Here is an 18,838-nt window from a genome sequence, read left to right as displayed (position 1 = left end):
TGTTATGGTATGAAGAATAGGGTGACAGTTATTTAAAACTGCTACTACTTAGCTTTGTGGAATGAATGATTATCTGTTAGTCTAAAAGCACCATGAAATTCAGGGAGAGAACACTGAACACATGAAAATGAAAGATGTGTTTTTGCTTTCCTACTTTATGTGAATTATTTCAGGGAACAGTAATATTTATATTATTCATTAAAAATAAGCAAGGTGTTGATAACATCAAGGTCAAGGCTCAGATCCTTGTACCAGTCAGCCATGCAAAAAAAAATAAAAAAAATTTTAAAAAAATCACATTATGCTCATATTAACTAGCTTAAAATAATTCATGAGTAATATTAATATATCACTCTGAATATTGCTTATTACATTAAATTTCTATTAAACTGCAATTGTTTGGGCCACATGAAATGTTTCGCATATACTCAAGCATACTCGTTTTCAAAAGATACATGAAGTTACTTCTTAATTTGTATTTATTTGTATAGGAATACAAATTAATCAATTATAAATATAATTTGTGTATTATTTATATGAAATGTGTTATTCTTACACGGAGATGATGCTTATGATCCACTTTACACTCCAGCTACTTTGGACTTTTTTTTTCCCTAAGTGATAGACTTTATTTTTATAGCAGTTTTAGGTTTATGCTTTGGATTGAGGAACATGTAGAGACATGATTTTATTATTTTATTTTTTCTAAAAGTGACAGGTAAGGGGATCTTAACCCTTGGCTTGGTGTTGTCAGCACCACACTCTCCCAAGTGAGCCATGGGCCAGCCCTGAGACATGATTTTAAATTCAGGTTGGCAGTCCCGGGGCATGGAGAAGGGGACCAGACCACCCTCCCACAACCATGCACACCACGCCAGCACCTTGGGGCCTGCCTGGGGACCTGAGGTAAGGAGAAGGGGAATGGACCTCTTTCCCACAACCAGGCACACTGAGCCAGCGCTTTGGGGCCCACCCAGGGACCTGGGGTATGGAGTCGGGGTCTGGACCTCTCTCCCACAATCAGACACAACATGCCAGTAACTCGGAGCCCACCCAGGGAACCGGGGCAAGGAGAAGGGGAATGGTCCTCTCTCCAACAAACAGGCACACCGCGCCAGTGCTTCAGGGCCCGCCCAGGGACCTGAGGCATGGATAAGGGGACTGGACCTCTCTCCAACAAACAGGCACACCGCGCCAGTGCTTCAGGGCCCGCCCAGGGACCTGAGGCATGGATAAGGGGACTGGACCTCTCTCCCACAACCAAGCACACCACGCCAGCACCTTGGGCCCCGCCCAGGGACCCAGGGCATGGAGAAGGGGACCAGACCACCCTCCCACAACCAAGCACACTGAGCCAGTGCTTTGGGGCCCACCTAGGGACCCGGGGTATGGAGTTGAGGACTGGACCTCTCTCCCAAAACCAGGCACAACATTCCAACAACTCGGAGCCCACCCAGGGAACTGGGGCAAGGAGAAGGGGAATGGTCCTCTCTCCCACAACCAGGCACACTGCGCCAGTGCTTCAGGGCCCGCCCAGGGACCTGAGGCATGGAGAAGGGGACTGGACCTCTCTCTAACAACAAGGCACACTGCACCAGTGCCTCAGGGCCTGCCTGGAGACCTGAGGCATGGAGAAGGGGACCAGACCACCCTCCCACAGCCAGGCACAACATGCCAGCACCTTGGAGCCCACCCGGGGTCCTGGGGCATGGATAAGGGGACTGGACCTCTCTCCCACAACCAGGCACAACATGCCAGCACCTTGGGGCCTGCCAGGGGACCCAAGGCAAGGAGAAGGGGACCAAACACACCCCACAACCAGGCATACCGCCAGTGCCAAGGAGCATGCCAAAAACAGCACCCCCACGTGGGTGGTCCACCAGTCACCACAATAACCATGGCTGCTGCAAAAGCGGCTACATGGCACAGCCACCACACAGATGGTCAGCCAACCACTGGAGTGCATTCACATAAGAAGAGTCACCAGCAGAGACAAGGAAAAGAAGAGGATGTCTCTTTCCACAAAACCGATTTCAGAGTGACAGAAGAAACATCTGCTCTATGATAATATTGGGGGACCTGATCACATCTCTCAGCATTGGACAGATCATCTAGGTAACAAGTTAATAGAGTAACCATTATTCTTTCAGAAGGAGAGAAGAAATCTAGGCAATAAGACGGTAGAAGGGGAGGGAATGGGGGAAGGGGAGAGGTTGGACAAGAGGCATAAAGAATAATTATGATTTGTAACAATATATATGCTAGTAATACTGATTTAATCAACATAACTCAATGTTCAACTCCCAAAATATGTGTGATCGATTTTGATTCAATAAATAAAATTATTTAAAAATAAATAAATAAATTCAGGTTGGAATTAGAAGTTAGGAGTAGAAATATAACAGCTTTGCAAATGTGGACTTCAGTATTTCAAACACACAAAGAGTAATCCTGTCCCATAACCCTTGAAGCTAAACCCTCTGGCAATGAACCCTAGGCCGAGGATAATTTGATAAAGCTTTATGGATGCCTAAGGGAAGGAAAATATGAGACTCTCTTCCCCCAACATCCATATGCCAATTATCGATTTTTTCCCTCTTCTTGCATTTGAAACAGTTATGAAGCAAGAAGAAGAACCCATTTCTTACAAAGTAGCAATTAAGCCAAGAAAGCACTCATCAGTCAATACTTAATATCATAAAAATCCAGAAAAGAGATCCACACATGGCCATACTTTTTTTTTTTTTTTTTTTTTTTTTTTGGGACTGGCTGGTATGGGGATTGAACCCTGGACTCTTTTAAGACTTCAAAACTGATAATTTTGTATTAGGCAGAAGGTAAGTACATAATAAGCTCTTACTGGACTTTTTTTTCAATTTTCACAGAATAAATACAAAACAACCCAGCTACAGACATCTTCTGCAGAATTCTGTCCTAGAACACATGATGTTGGTACTCCTGGAGCTTCAAAATCTTCTTTGGAACTTTGGAAACCAGACAGAATGTTTACGTACACTTCTTTATTAATTGTATACTATCAGAGATTTTAAGGTAAAAAAAACTATAACAGGAAGGGAAAAAAACAGGGACAAAAAGTTGCATATCCACAAATACACTGTTATTTCATAAACGATGGTAGAATAAAGAACTACAACATCATTCTTCTGGTGGTGGGGAATAATTACACAAGAATCTATGACAATATTTGGCTTCTATGTAAGGAAAGAAATCCCAGCTGTATAAAACCACTTTAAGAAATATATTTTAGTATGTTTTGTATGTTTTCAGTTCATAACGTATATTAGCCTAAACCAATTACTTCATCAAACAGACATATAGGAAAGGATTTTTACAGTCAAATGGAGAAAGCCTGAAACTGGGAATCTAAAGAACAAAAAACAGCGAAAGAATCAAGTACTCTTCAAAAAGAGATATGTTCACCGCAAGTTGAGATGGGCAATAATGATACAAATAACTAAATGTAGCATCGTGATTTACATTCTACAGACCACTTTCATTAGCTCTTCACAAAACACTGAGTTCTAAAATATTATTGCACTTTTACAAATGAGTCTGACACTCAGAAAAATCAGGTTAAGGTTGCTCAGCTAGCTAGTCGTTGAAAGACTGCGGGGTACAAAAATGAGTAAAGTTCACTATTTGAGACACTGGAAAACCTTCCTTAAATGGAAACCAGCAGAGACTAATGATGTTGGGCAGGCCCACTATTCTCCAGTCCCGCTAGTAATGGCGGTTCTGACAACATGTAAATCATAAAGCCCTAAGAGACACCCAGAAGTCACCTAAATAGCTGAAGTATCTTGTCAAAAGAGGAATTCGCCTAATATGAAGAGCTTAAGACAACAATTCTCTTTAGACCTTCTCCAAGGTTGGATTCTATTAAATATAACCTGAATTAACTCAGTCCTCTTCCTAGCTCAGGCGACATAAGACAGAAGTTAACAGTGGACAGTTTCTCTAAAAAAAAAAAGAAAACACAGATGCGTTTGATCTGGAAAACAAACTAGCACAAAGAAACGAAAAGATTATACCTGGAAGGAAACACATCAGTAGGAGTGCTGAGACGGGGGGCAAAAGTAATCTTTATTGTCCAGATCAGTGGGACTGCTGAGATAGGGGCAAAAGTAGTCTTTATTGTCAAGGTGAAATATTGCCGGTCACGGTACACAGTCCTGGGAAAATAAGTGTGGCTAACTAAGAGCAGCTTGGCAACTGGGGAAGCCTCACTCGTCTGGCATGACAGCATGCGAAGGTGACCCATGGCAGGGCCCTGGGGCCACCGAGCCAGTCACGCAGTAGTACTGGCGTGTTGTCCTCCGAGGTAAACAACGGGCAGCATGAGCACCCGGCCGGGAACGCGGGCGCGACGCCGGGCCAGCTGCGTGACCGTGTGTCACCAGGCCGGGGCCCCGCGGCCTGGAAATGCCGGGCTGCAGTGAGAGGCGTCCCCGTTCTCCAGCGCGCACGTCCGGCGGGCGCAGAGGCCGGAGGGGACAAGGACACCCTCCTCGTCCTCCGCAGCCCCGGCTGGCCTCGCAGCCTCTCGGAGGAGCGGCCCCGGTCGCCCTGCCGAGCCCTCTGCACGAGGCACCCGGGGGCGGCAGCCCCAGTCCCTCCACGCAAGGTATCGGAGGAGTCGTCCGCCTTGACCGTGGCCGGCCCGCCCTCCCCGGGCTCGGCCCCTCTCCGACCCCGCCACGCCTCCGCCTCAGAGCATCACTGAGCGCGCAGCGAGCCGCCCCTCCCGCTACCCGGGGCGATGGCGCGCCCGCCTCCCGCGCCACCACCTCTGGTGCTCCGCGCGCCCCTCTGCTGCCTGGGGCAACCGAGCCTTTCCACCATCGTACGGCCGGGCGCATGCGCGGGGCGCGCTCCTTCCTGCCGCGCACGCGCAGCCTCCGCCCGGTCCCCAGCGCTGCGCGAGGCGCCCTAGTTCCGCCACGCCCTCCATGGCGGCCGCCCTGGCCGAGCCTAGCCCCGCCTCCCGATGACACGGCGCCGGTCACCTGACCCAGTTGCGGGGCTGAGAGCACAAGGGAAAGCGCTGTCGCCGGAGTCTCAGCCTCGTCTGCCGTCCCCCGGAGCCGCCGGGACCCTCCGTGCCCCCCAGCCTCCCGCGCCATGCCGTCGGAGAAGACCTTTAAGCAGCGCCGCACCTTCGGTCGGTGTCGGGCGGCGGGACCGAGGGGCGAGGACCGGGCCGAGGGCTGTGGAGGGCCGAGAGGGGCCGAGGGCTCTGGAGGGCCGGGGGCAGTGGGGGGCCGAGCGGGGCCGGGGCTGAGGGGCCGGGGGCTGTGGGGGGCCGGGGGCTGTAGGGGGCCGAGCGGGCCCGGCACTGAGGGGCTGCCGGCTGTGGAAGGCCGGGGGCTGTGGGTGGCCAAGCGGGGCCGGAACTGAGGGGCCGAGGGCTGTGGAGGGCCGGGGGCTGTGGGGGGCCGGGGGCTGTGGAGGGCTGGGGGTTCTGGGAGGCCGAGCGGGGCCGGGACTGAGGGGCCGGGGGCTGTGGAGGGCCGGGGGCTGTGGGGGACCGAGCGGGGCCAGGACTGAGGGGCCCGGGGCTGTGGAGGGCCGGGGGCTGTGGGAGGCCGAGCGGGGCCGGGACTGAGGGGCCGAGGGCTGTGGGGGAGCCGGGGACTGTGGGGGGTCGGGGGCTGTAGAGGGCCGAGTGCTGTGGAGGGCCGAGTGCTGTGGAGGGCCGAGTGCTGTGGAGGGCCGAGCGGCCCGGGGCTGAGGGCTGAAGGGCGCCGGGTTGTAAGGGGCCGAGGGCTGTGGGGGGTGCCGGGGGCTGTGGAGGGCCCAACGGGCCGGGGCGGCATGCTGAATCACTTGCCTCTCCGGGGTACGGCGCTGAGGGAGGGCGACGCTCCGGCGCTGGACCCGCAGGCCGAGCTGGGACAGGTCTGCTCTGAGGTGGCGCCGAGGGCCCAGGCGACACGCTCTCAGGGAAGCTGTGCCGATTGAAAACGCCTCCCGGAGCACACGCTCTTGCCGGCAAACAGCAGCCCCCTCACTGCGGGAAGGGTGGAGGTTGGCGAGCGCTCCCTGAGACGGCGCGTCCGTGTAGATGACTCTGGCTGGGAAGCGTTAGGGTCAGTGCCTAGAATCGCTAGGGGCAGTCCAGCCGCTGGCGCGGGTACCTTTTCTCCTCGGCTGGCAATGGCGCTGTTAACTTCTACACCAGAAACAAACCCCCCCTTTCTCCTACTTTAGACGGGAAACCCAACTTAGGTGTACTGGCATGGGGTTGAAAATGAAAGTAAGGGCCATCACCACAATATTTACCCCATGCACATGACGAGAAGGAAGTGATCGTTGCCCCGCTTAAGCAAGAAAATTCTGCAGTAACAGCGTGGCCGTTTTGAATGTCTATTTTGCAGGACTTTTCAGTCATAGCTCTCAAAAGTTACAGGTACAGTAGGGAAGACCGGTGTCATTCCTGTAGACAGTGAGCTTCCTGTGGTAATCCTCTGTGGGATCCTAAAGAGTGGTAGTGTCTACTTTTTTTTTGTTTGTTTTTTTTTTTAAATTTTATTATGTCGATATACATTGTGGCTGATTATTGTTGCCCATCACCAAAACCTCCGTGTCTACTTTTGTCTAGTTTCCTGGAGTCTAGAAAGAGCTTCATATTCACTTGAATTTGTGTGTGATTTTGCAGATCTCATTATTGACAATTACTTGATTTTTCCTGTCTGAGAAGCTTCAGTAAAGGAAAATTTACATTGGCCTGCCAAGCATATCTTTTCAAAAAGCCTCTTAAGGCAGTTTGTTGGTTAGCAAGACTCAAACATGCCTTTTTTGTTAAAAAAAATTGCCCTTTGGTGACCTTAATGAACTCTTAATATTGTCTAGCTTTTATGGAGCCCTGAGAGAGCAGCATTTGAAGTAGATTTGCTGTTGTATCTGGTTTCTGTCCTTACTAACCAGTTTTTGGAAGTTAAAAAACTGGGGACATTTGTGTGGGACAGGTGCCGTTTTTCTTAAAATGGAGACTACAGTTATTTTCCTTTCACTGATAGTATTTGTAGGTTGTTCTGGAGAAATCTCTGAGGCAGAGTTGGTAGTAAAGATAGGAAAAATAAGATTAACATACAAGGAATTGGCTTGGAACCTAAAAGTGGCCTTGGAGCTAAACCAGCAAGAATGCTCCAATTTTTTTTTTCACTGGTATATCGTATATACACTGGATTTTCAGGGTTTTCCCCTTAGCTCATCTTAATTCTCCCCATCCCCTCCTTTAAAGATCTCTTTAATAGTCATTTTGCAGAAATGTGTCAAGTATTATTTAATGGCTGCTGCCTTTTCTTCTCATTTTGGTAATCTTGACTATCAGCATTGAAAATTTTCAGAAATTTGTAGCACGGTAAATGAGGGAAATCAATTCTTTGGAGAGAACATCTTTATAGAACATAAAACCAGCCTCAGTTAGCTTGAGTGTTTATTTTTCTTTCTTAGTGAGAGAGTTTAAGGTTAACTTAAAACAGTATAGTTCTGCTGGTATCCTCTACCAGGATGGATTGAAAGTGCTTTTAACGTTGAATGGATTTTAGAGCTCATCCAAAACAACCTCCTTTTGTAGCTGAAGAAACTGGGTGGGGCCCATAGAGGTGAAGATCATGGTCCACCTAGTGGCAGAGTATGGATGGTACCTTTAACCTTCTGACAATTCTTCCAGTCTCAAGTAGGTATCCATTATTTTCAGTATATGAGTCGAGAGACGTAGTGTATCCTTGCAGATGTTTTTGAAAAATCTTATGAACTTCAAAAATTAAAATTGATGGGCCAGCCTGTAGCTCACTTGGGAGAATGCAGTGCTGATAACACCAAGGCCACGGGTTTGGATCCCTATATAGGGATGCCCGGTTCACTCACTTGGGAGAGTGTAGTGCTGACGCCACTAAGTCAAGGGTTAAGATCCCCTTACCAGTCATCTTTAAAAAAAAAAAAAAAAAAAAAAATTAAAATTGAGCAAATAATTTTAGATTTGGTCTTCTCAAATGTAATAATCACTCCATTTGCTTCGGGGGTGCCCCAGTTTATTTAATAACAGATCTGTTTCCCAGAGACAGTTCTGCTGAAATTTTATTGAGGATGGTAAACTTAGATCTTAAGCCACTCCAACAAAAGTGTATATCCCCAGGGGCCAGCCTGTGGCTCACTCGGGAGAGTGTGGTGCTGATAACACCAAAGCCACGGGTTCGGATCCCATATAGGGATGGCCAGTTAGCTCACTGGGTGAGCATGGTGCTGACAACACCAAGTCAAGGGTTAAGATCCCTTTACCAGTCATCTTTAAAAAAAAAAAGGTGTATATCCCCAGAAAGTTTATGTGTTGATCTATAGTAAACAGTTCCAACTGCTATAATAGACAGGCTCGAGAGTGAGATTTATGTCAAAACCTAGGTGGTAGTCCATGAACTTAAGCTGTGTCACTCATTGATGGGTTGGATATTACATTTATGGTTTATAGACAGGTTGAGGGAAAATATTTATTATGTTTCCATTTCACTTATTGAAATAAATTCTGGAACATGCGTGTAACTAAAATTTTGCTTTAAATGCCCTAGGATATCTCAAACAAACTTTGCAAATAATACGTTGGTAAAATAAGACACCTTAGACTGCTACACTCTATTTTTGTGTTTTTGAGGCCTCTGAGGAATCTTAGGGATCAGAGGAAAGGAATCTGGGGAAATGGATCTTGATGTGCATTTGGAGCTGAGTTAATTTCCATTTTACAGTTTTCATTCAATTGTTTATTAACCATCTTCTATGTATAAGCCTGAGCCCTGGGGAAACACAGATAACTAGAGCTGGGTCCCTGACTGCCAGGGGGCAGTCTGTTGGGGAAGACAAATAATAAACATCATTAGAGCATTAGGAAAATAGTGGAATGAAAGAATTGCTCTCCTATGCCATTGATCTGTGTTGTGTTAATGCTTTTGTTAAATATACTGTTAGCCTCTTTAAAACAGCTCCTTACTTAAAAAGAGTGAAGCACCAGCATATACCATACATACTCAATTATTTCAGGCTTGCTACTGGATTTTCATTGCAACTGGCCCAGATGCTAAGATATTTCTATGGGATTTTGGTGCTACTCTTTTTACCTTAAGTAGTCACTTGTCTTCTTTATACCTCAATATTCTCACCTTTAATAAAAATCATTTTTGTCTTTCTCTTTTAGGCCTTATTTTGAAGATAAATCAGGATAAGTTAACTTTTAATACTATAGTTTCTAACTTTGAAGGCTCGTGTGTGTGTGTGTGTGTGTGTGTGTGTGTGTGTGTGTGTGTGTGTGTGTGTGTGTGTGTGTGTGTGTGTGTGTGTGTGTGTGTGTGTGTGTGTGTGTGTGTGTGTGTGTGTGTGTGTGTGTGTGTGTGTGTGTGTGTGTGTGTGTGTGTGTGTGTGTGTGTGTGTGTGTGTGTGTGTGTGTGTGTGTGTGTGTGTGTGTGTGTGTGTGTGTGTGTGTGTGTTGGTGGCCGGCCGGCCAGTACAGGGATCGAATCTTGGACACCATTGGTGTTATCAGTACCATGTTCTAAACAACTGAGTAACTGGCCAGCCTCTTGAAGCCTCACATTTAGACCTTTTTGTTTTTTTCTTCTCTATCTTGTGTTTAAAAAAATATATTTCGTTTCTGCCTGAATGTTTTTATTTATTTTTTTGGTGGCTTGCCTGTTTGGGGATCGTTGGTATTATAACACCATGCTCTAACCAATTGAGTAACCAGCTAGCTCTCCACTTTTAGATTTATTAGGGTACGTTTTTAAATGTGAAACATATTCCAGGATATATTAAAGAGTTATCATTTATTTGCTATAGTGAGTTAATTAAATTGTGATTTCCGCTAGACCCTGAAATAATCTACATTGACAAAATAGGTTTTTGTGAAAAAGCTGGAGTTACATATGGATTGTACAGCACCTTTTCTGGGGTAGGACAGACATAGGGAGAGGTCTTAGAGTTGGGAAAAGTGATGAAGAGAGGTCATTGAGACCATTGCTCAGAAGTAGAGAAGGGCTCAATGTAGAGAAGGATAAGAGCCACTAGGTTAAGTTTACTATTAACAATAGTTAAATATGTCTTTAGCCTTATATTTATTGAGTAGGAATATGTACTGGTAGAAATCCATGAGTTTGCAGTCATCTTGGTATGTAGCAAAGATGTTTATATTTAGTAATTTGTCTTAGAAGCTGATTTTAAAATAGTGGATGGGAAAATAGAAATAGAGCCTACATGGCCAGACATGAACATAAGAATTATTTCTTTTTTTTTTTTTTATTTCATAAGAATTATTTCAATAGTTTTTATAAAGAGTGATGCTAAAATTGTTTTTTTAAAAAAAATGGATATTAAAATTGTTTTTTTTTTAAACTCCAAATGAAATTGGCAGTGATATTAGAATAAATTCGTATTTATATAGGTCATAGCGTCTTTTTTCTGGAGCCACCTTCTCAGGAGGTTCATGACATTGATCATTTATTCGCAGATACCACGAAAATGGATCTTACTAAGTAAATCAAGGTGATCTTGTCATTTATTTATTTATTTGCCCGCTGGCACATTTATTAGCATTAAACACAAGACCCTTCCCTTCCTGGAAACCAAGAAGCCACGCTCACAAAGTTCCAGGCCTCTGAAGCAGGGTCCCTCTGCCCCATTTCTGCAGCAAATTCCGGCCTTGGCGGTAGGCTGAGCTGTCCCCAGGGCTGCGAGCTGCTGAATCTTCTGGTTCATCATTTTCATGACAGCCTGTTTCATGGCATGCTTCTCCTGCAGAGCTGGCTGGATTTTCTCCATCTGCTTGGTGAGGAAGTCTGTCTTCCTCTTGAAGTCGTCTTTGGCATCTTCAGCTGTCTGCTCTACATAGTAGCCAGTTTCCATGTTGATGAGCATATATTCCACATTATGTAGCTTCCTAGGGACATATATAGAACTCGTCAATGGGACGAGTAATTCTTTCCCCTCGTTGCTGTTGTTTAGCATGTTCAGACAGTGCTTGGCTTCCACATACTTGGACGATACCACTTTGAGCTGGGCAGTGGACGTAGATAAGAACTCCATGTCCTGGTCCAGCTGGTTTTTGAGCATTTCTAGCTGCAGCAGATTCAGTTTGGTGATGTTAACTGACTGCACCATGTGGGGAAGGAGGACTAAGGAAGAGAGATTTTGTTAATTTTTTCATTGAAGATTTTAAATAATACTGTCTAAATCATACATTCACATATTGCTGTGTAAATGACATGTCTGTCCAACTGTATTGTCAGGTTATTGAGACCTGGGCTTGGTTTATTTCCTGTATTGCTAAGAGAGCCTAGTACAGTTATTGAAAATATAAATAAGTGATCATATTAAAAGAGAGAATAGAGATATTCTCAGAAAAGTATTCAACAGTAGACTTCTTTCCATATTCCTTCCTCTTGAGCAGTTTCTTTTCTCTTAAGTACCATATCATTAAAAAGCTGGAAGTAATAAGAGAAAATTGCATTGAACAGTCTGTGGCTTATAATGGATTCCGATACCAACTGTAACTATGGAAAATTTTTAAAAATTGATACAAACATTATTGGTGGAAGAAGTCCATGGAGGAAAGATTGGGAATTCCAGACAGTTAATATGCTTAGTATATTTGACTACAAACCTGGAGTCCCAATCCCTTGAAACTAGGATTTCCATACTCCTGATCTTGTGTCATACCACCTGATAGAGCTGTGTAATTGCCTCTTGGTTTCTATGTAAGTTGCCTTTGGTCTTGGATACCAGTCTTTGTCAGATGTAAAATGTTACTGTTCAGTTTCCTTAAATTCTAGGAAACATGTCTTCACTGCTTTTGCTATGCCACAGCTAAGGACAGCTGAATTCAGATATGGAACAGTCACCATAGAAATGCAGGGAAGAAGCGTTCTGGCCTTTAATAATGCTTATGTCTCTTCCTTTCATTGCAGAACAAAGAGTAGAAGATGTCCGACTTATCCGAGAGCAGCATCCTACCAAAATCCCGGTAGGTAGTCTCAGGCATCTGTTTCAGCCTTTCATGTAAGCAGAAGAGAGCACTGCTTAAATACAACTTCATTGTGGTGCTGCTTAACTACACCCACTTGACAGGGATTTCTACAGGAATCATTCAAACCTTATGTGTCAGTTTCATAACCTAGAATTGAAATATGTTAGTCGACAGTTTTCTAATCACATTCTTTTTCTTCCTAAGTCCAAGTTTGCTGCCTTAATGTTATACACTTCACAAGTCAAATGTAATTGTTTGGGGGAAAAAGGACAGGGGGCTAGAACTGTTTGTATTTTACTATGGAAAGAAGTATTTGCTGTCTTTTAAAGGAAGCAAATGGACCGCTGTTGTGGGAAAGTGAATGGCTCTCAGGATTTAAACATAACTGCACACTCGAGGCTGCCTGACTTTCGATGCCCCAGAGAAGTTTCTTCTTATATTTGGTTTCTTTGCAGGAGATGGAGAAGAGACACTGCTCTCCTTTGTCACGTGTAGAGGCCTCAGATATTTGCTTCTGTGCCCAATCATAAGCATCTTGAGCTGTGAATCCTTGAATGGTGGACCATAAATAGGCTTTCAGAGTCACTAGGGCTAGAGAGAAATGGTCAAAAACCATTTGGTTTCAGACAGGCTAAGTTCAAGACTTAGGTTCAAGGTTACGATGTGATCTTGGGCTAGTTACTAAAACTCTGAGAGGAGTTCCAGCATCCTCATCTGGGGATGAAAATGGGAAGAAAATCTCACCCCATGTAGTTGTAAAGATTTGCATAATTCTGGGCAAATGGTAGTCATCTAATGTTGGCTGGTATTACCCTCTTCTGATTCTACAGACTGCTTAGAAATAAACTCCACTACTAAGTTCACTAGAAGCTTTCTTATTTGGCTTTCTGACTGGTCACTTCATACCAAATTGAGAGGGGAAAGATGAAAGATCTCTGGAATTGGGGCTGCAGATGCCATGTTGGCTGGTTTTGGGGTTTTTAAGGTACACAGAAAGGAGAAAGAGATGGGTTTGCTCAGTATTTTCACAACTGTGTGATTCTACAATAAAAGATGTTCTCTGTTTTCTCTGGGCTGGTTGGAAATTTCAGTTTGTTTTCATGCTTGGGGATAATGTATGGCGAAGGGGATGAGCTTCCTGGGGAGGACCCTCTTAGACTAAATAGAATTTCCTTCATTTTAAGTTTTCCTTCACTTTTGAGTACCTGCTGTATCAACTTGCTAGTACATGCAAGCAGTTGGAAGCCCAACAGCCAGCCAGGTTTTGTTCCACAGTCTCCTTTTGAAATGTGAATCTCTGTGTCCATTGACAGCCATCTTTGCTGCTAGTAGTTTCAGGTTCTTTGCAGAAATTCACTTACTTGTACTTCCACATACCCATGACACCTGAACAGAATTGAGAGCCAGACCCTCACAGGTGCTTACTTGTTGAAAAAGAGATGGCCAGAGAAGCCACAGGCAGCTCACTGACATCCCTTCTACCCAACCCCTGCCTGGATTCCCTAGGGCTGGCTTTTCTCTCTGTGCTCCTACCTTCTAAGTGAAACATTCCACAAGGCACTTTTCAGATCTAGCCAAATGTTTTATTCCACGACTTACATATCTTCTGTACCAAATTAGAAGAGTAAAGGAAAAATGGAAAATAAGAACTAAAAAGTAAACCAGTCACTTATAGATGATTGTTTTCATGGAGATTAACTAAACAAATAGGGCGTTAGGACTTGATAGAACAACTCCCACCAAAACACACTCATGGCAAACCAGAGCAGAAAGGTGCCCCTAATCATTCAGCATTTCCCAGACTGTTGTGTGTTCTTTTAATAGAAGGCTCCTAGGGCCAGCCCGTGGCTCACTCGGGAGAGTGCGGTGCTGATGACACCAAGGCCCTGGGTTCAGATCCCATATATGGATAGCCGGTTTGCTCACTGGCTGAGCGTGGTGCTGACAACACCAAGTCAAGGGTTAAGATCCCATTACCGGTCATCTTTTAAAAAAAAAAAAAAAAAAAAAAAATAGAAGGCTCCTAAGGTCTTGAACTTTTCTTCTCGTTCTCTGACCTCTTCTGAGTCCTCTGGGGTCAAGGATCCAAGATTTTTATACTGCCTCTGTTTTCTGCTACCCCTTAAACTCAGGCAAGTGGAGGCAACATGCTGATACTTCCTTGTGGATATCACACTTTTGAACATGTCTTACCAAGGAGGGTGATGACAGCTTGACCTTCCTTTTCACAGAAACTTATGTAGGTCTCACACAATGGAACCATGTACAGATAAGCATTGTTACCTCCTAAAGAAACATATAAAGCTTTTTCATTCCCATCTCTCAGTTTCTCATTGTTGTGACAGGATAGATTACTGGATATGGAGAAGGACGTCTGCAGCGCTCAGTAAATACAGACAATAATAAGACGCAAAGGCCCGTCTGTGGTCAGGTTTTATAGCATCTTAGAACTAAAAAAAAAATAAACACTTTTTTCTTCCATATAAAGGAATTATAGTGAGTAACTAATGGATCTATTTCAGCATGTTTTATCAAAATGAAAGGACCATCAAGTCTTTCTGCTCCAGCTTTCTCCAGAACCAGCTAATCATGGTTTTTACTTGCCTTGTCAAATATTTACTTGATTTTTTTCATATCAAGTGGAGAAAACAGTCTCTAATATGGGTAAACATTGAGCATATTACCATAATTAAGAATTGACTTACACTTTTATTAAAAGACATGCATTTACTTTCATCAGGACTTCTGCCATGTCTCAGGAAATGATGGTATTGGAATTGATATAAATTGTTTCAGATATTCTGAACTTCAAGCTGGTACCCAGCCTCTCTGTGCCTTTTTCTGACTAGGTATAATATTATTTATTGTTTCAATTTCAAACACAACAAAAGGGTACATAGCAAGTATCTTTCCCCACTTTCAGTCACTCCACGTGTCTGGTGGCAGCTCTGTTGTCTTTCTCTTGTATACCATATTTTGTAAGAGATAGAGTCAGAATTTACTGATAAATGATCAGTGATCTCTCTTCACAGGAGTGCTATGAGGAAACTAATGAATGTGCTATTTTATTTATTTTATTTTTATTTTTATTTTTTTAAAAAGATGACCGGTAAGGGGATCTCAACGCTTGGCTTGGTGTTGTCAGCACCGCACTCTACCGAGTGAGCCACGGCCGGCCTTGAATGTGCTATTTTAAACCTCATTTTGGCATGTGTCAATTACAGCATGAGAAGCATTTTATCTATTTTTCATTGTTGACAACTATTTTTAAATTACTTCTGGCTTCTTTTCTAGGTGATAATAGAACGATACAAGGGTGAGAAGCAGCTTCCTGTCCTGGATAAAACCAAGTTCCTTGTACCTGATCATGTCAACATGAGTGAACTCATCAAGATAATTAGGTATTTAATCACCTCCTTTGTTATTTTTGAGTAATTTCTCATTCTTTATCAGACAGATAAATCTTTAGTTCTGATTATAGTCTATGCCAGTTTAATAAAACCATATAATGTCTTATGTCTGAGGTTTTATATTTTTTACTCTCCAGACCTCCGGTCCCTCCTGATTCTTTCACTGTAACATCTAGTATAGATGTTGTTTCTTTAAAAGAAATGTTACAAGTCGTTAAAGTTTTGTACAGAAAACTAGTAAAAGAGAGTGTTGAGTTAGTGCAATGGCAATAAATTGCACAGGCTTAGATCTTAGAATAGTTTGTAAATTTTATATATAAAATTTTTTGGTGTGTGTGCATGTGGCTGGCCAGTATGGGGATGCGAACCCTTGACCTTATTGTTATCAGCACTACTACTACTACTCAAGTGAGCTAACCAGCCAGCCCCTGTAAGTTATATTTTTAACTGTTTTTAGCACATTGGACACTAACAGCTATTTATATAGTATACTAGTTTAAAACTGGCCTGAGGAATGTGCTAATAATAACCTGTCAGTGATTATAGTTAATATGGGTCATGAATAATAGAATATGTCTTATGGTTTATAAGAAGAAATATTAGATTCATCATCAGCAAGGCATATGCTTTGCCAGAAGCAGCATTTACAAAATCTTAATACAGTATTTCATCCATCAGGGTGGGTGATATGTTTACACATGATCCACATGTATCATATTGATATATCAATATTTCTTCGTGTTGTTTTTTTCAATAGAAGGCGCTTACAGCTCAATGCTAATCAAGCCTTCTTCCTATTGGTGAATGGACATAGCATGGTGAGCGTCTCCACACCGATCTCGGAGGTATATGAGAGTGAGAAAGATGAAGATGGATTCCTGTATATGGTCTACGCCTCCCAGGAGACATTTGGAATGAAATCGTCAGTGTAAGACTAGAAAAATGCCTCTATTGTAGAATTTTTGAACCCTTACAAAGGAAAAAAAGGGATGTTACCAACTGAGATTGATCAGTTCATGTAATCACAGATCATCAAAACAGTAGTGTTCCACGTAGGAGTTTTAGGAAGTTGTTTTTGTATTTCAGTCAGAGAAACTGAGCTCCATATGATCACATTCAGCTTGGAAAACTGTTATTATTTAACCTAGGCTATCTTTTCAAATTTTAGAAGTTTAAAAACAAAATACTTTGCGTTCTAAGTTGCCAATAAAATAGACCTTTAAGTTATTTTGATTCTCTTTTTTCCCCAATAAGAACTTATATTTCAAGCAGTAACTTAAAGGCATTCAGAAAGGCACTGTCTTTAGTTTCACAGAACCGGCCATTTTTTAATAGAAGGGTTTCTACCCAACTAGAGAAATCTGCCTGAGAGGATCTCTAAGTTGTCAAGCATAACCCCCCAAAATGCATTTGCCATAATGGTTGGCACAAAAGCAGGGTAAAACGGGGGTGTATAAAAAACCACTCTATGAACTGCTGCTCGAGGTTCCCAATTCCTAACAGAGGTATACCAAAAGAAGTCCAAACTTCTGCAGTGTTGGAAAGTTCTTACTTGGTTTGTTTTCTAGACAGTTACACACAGAAAACAACCAGTACTCAATAGGCACTTTGAATACTTTCCAGTTTTGGTCTAGTTTTTTAAAAGGCCCCAGAGAGAGAAAAATGGCATTTCTTCTGTTTTGGAGTTTCTCTGATCTAAGACTTCAAACTAGTACCTGCTTTGATAAATAAACAAGCAGTTGTATCAGTGTCATCCTTTAGGACTGTCATAGAAACTACAGAATAGTAAAACTGAAAGCATTAAAATCGAGATGCACTCCCTTCTACCTTTTGGCTTAAAGCTATGGATGATCTTTTTTTTTTTAAAATGTTAAATCTATAACTAAAATATGTTACTAAAAGGTTCTCACATTTTTAAGAGTAAGGTCAGTTGTCTGTTAGGTCAAACTGCCGTCAGAATTCTCCCACTTTTAAATGCATGTCAATTGTGAAGAAAACATAGCAAAAGGAGACGTATGCTCTCTACAGATATTAACATGAAGAGTTGAACATCTTCAAAGTTTCCAAGTTTAAGTCCAACCTAGAATAAATGACCATTGCTTCCTCCTACCTGCATGGGGTCCACTATTTACTATTTTCTTGGAAGTATCACAGAAAGATCAGTTACACTTCAGACTGTACGTGTAGCAGTTCACAACTTACCCTTATGTATTTAGATGTGTATGGAATACTTGTATCTGTTAGTGAAAGTTGTTGGCTGTAATGGAGGGGAAAAGCAGTATTACTGCATCTGGGTCCTCGACTTATCATTAAAGGAATTCCTGTCACCTGCTCTCCCCACTGCATGCATCTGTCCACATGGCTAACTTTTAATATGTATATTTTTACATTATGTAAATTCTTAATCAGCCTGTCTTGTTTAGATTGTATATGTCATTATATCTGACATTCTTGTAACTACTGTGTGATCAGTAAGATTCCTATAAGAAATACTGCTTTTTAAAAAAATACCACCGCTGAGAGGGGTGACCTGTATCCCATGTTAGTGGGTGGTCACTTTATTTATAGGATCTTTAAAACAAGTACATTTTTAATGAACTAAGGTGAATAAAGGCACAATTAAAAACTGTCATGAAAGCTCAGTTTAATGGGATCGGTATTTGAGACTTCAGGTCCTACATACTGTTTGTACTCTCCAAAGCCAAGGGGATCATCTTCCCAAAAAGGCACATCTGGGCTGGTTTTGCTGTGCTGGGGGAGTACTTTATGGGAGATACCCACTTATGAAGGCTGCTGCCTTGTCAGGGTCCTGCCACCAGGTCTCGTCTTTACAAAACTAAATCCTCTTGAGAACTTGCAGATACACCACAAAGTATAAGGTTGGTCATTGGACCTAGCGGTTTCGTGGGAATAAACACCTGACAACCTACTGCTCTAAACCAGTAACCACTAAAATGAAACAAGCACAGGTCGTGTGTATGCCTGTGGTCATCAGATGACCACGTGGGAAGCTGCTGGCATCATGTAAAGACAAGGTACAAACACACCAGCTCTCAGACCAGACTAGTGGCCAGCATTACTCATTTAGAAAACTTTGGACCCAACTCATTTAAGTAGGCACTTAGACATTTACTGGAAAACACTGCTATCCTGAGTTAGCTTTTAACAGATATGCACACATTCCCTTTGTCCTGTTTTCAGAGTTCCCTCAAGACAATCCTTGAGCCATCAGAGGTTGCTAGTGGTTGCCTGTTTTAAAAGGAGAGGCCAACTGTGTCTCCTCATGCCCTTTACCTGACATCATGAGAACACTGCAGCCTTGGACAGGCACGTGCTTGACTGCAGCATCCCACATCCAGAAACGGTGTGTTTTAGTTTTAGACATCAAGTGATTATGGTT

The 18,838-nt window shown here is 43.3% G+C and overlaps 2 protein-coding genes across 3 annotated transcripts; one reads left to right on the top strand and one right to left on the bottom strand.

Annotated features, from left to right (window-relative positions):
* Positions 1-4,430: 4,430 nt before the first annotated feature.
* On the top strand, positions 4,431-18,075 carry MAP1LC3B (microtubule associated protein 1 light chain 3 beta). Of its 2 annotated transcripts, none has more exons than XM_063112771.1 (4): positions 4,431-4,645; positions 11,970-12,025; positions 15,323-15,429; positions 16,196-18,075. In XM_063112771.1, exons 1-4 carry the CDS (start codon positions 4,444-4,446, stop codon positions 16,368-16,370), a joined length of 540 nt encoding a protein of 179 aa, XP_062968841.1. In that variant the 5' UTR covers positions 4,431-4,443; the 3' UTR covers positions 16,371-18,075. The 2 variants fall into 2 exon arrangements, with proteins under 2 accessions (XP_062968841.1, XP_062968842.1); XM_063112772.1 differs by lacking the exon at positions 4,431-4,645 and adding an exon at positions 5,025-5,182.
* Positions 5,961-11,187, bottom strand: LOC134389554 (prefoldin subunit 5-like). Its single transcript, XM_063113112.1, has 2 exons — positions 10,647-11,187; positions 5,961-6,031 (listed from the first exon to the last, which is right to left on the bottom strand). The coding sequence occupies exons 1-2, from the start codon at positions 11,161-11,163 to the stop codon at positions 5,961-5,963; spliced, it is 588 nt and encodes a 195-aa protein (XP_062969182.1). The 5' UTR covers positions 11,164-11,187.
* Positions 18,076-18,838: the final 763 nt, after the last annotated feature.

Source organism: Cynocephalus volans, chromosome 10 (genome assembly GCF_027409185.1).
Source record: "Cynocephalus volans isolate mCynVol1 chromosome 10, mCynVol1.pri, whole genome shotgun sequence".
Classification (NCBI taxonomy): Eukaryota; Metazoa; Chordata; class Mammalia; order Dermoptera; family Cynocephalidae; genus Cynocephalus; species Cynocephalus volans.
The sequence above is the reverse complement of the archived record's forward strand: the minus strand, read 5'-3'. Positions and strand labels throughout refer to the sequence as shown.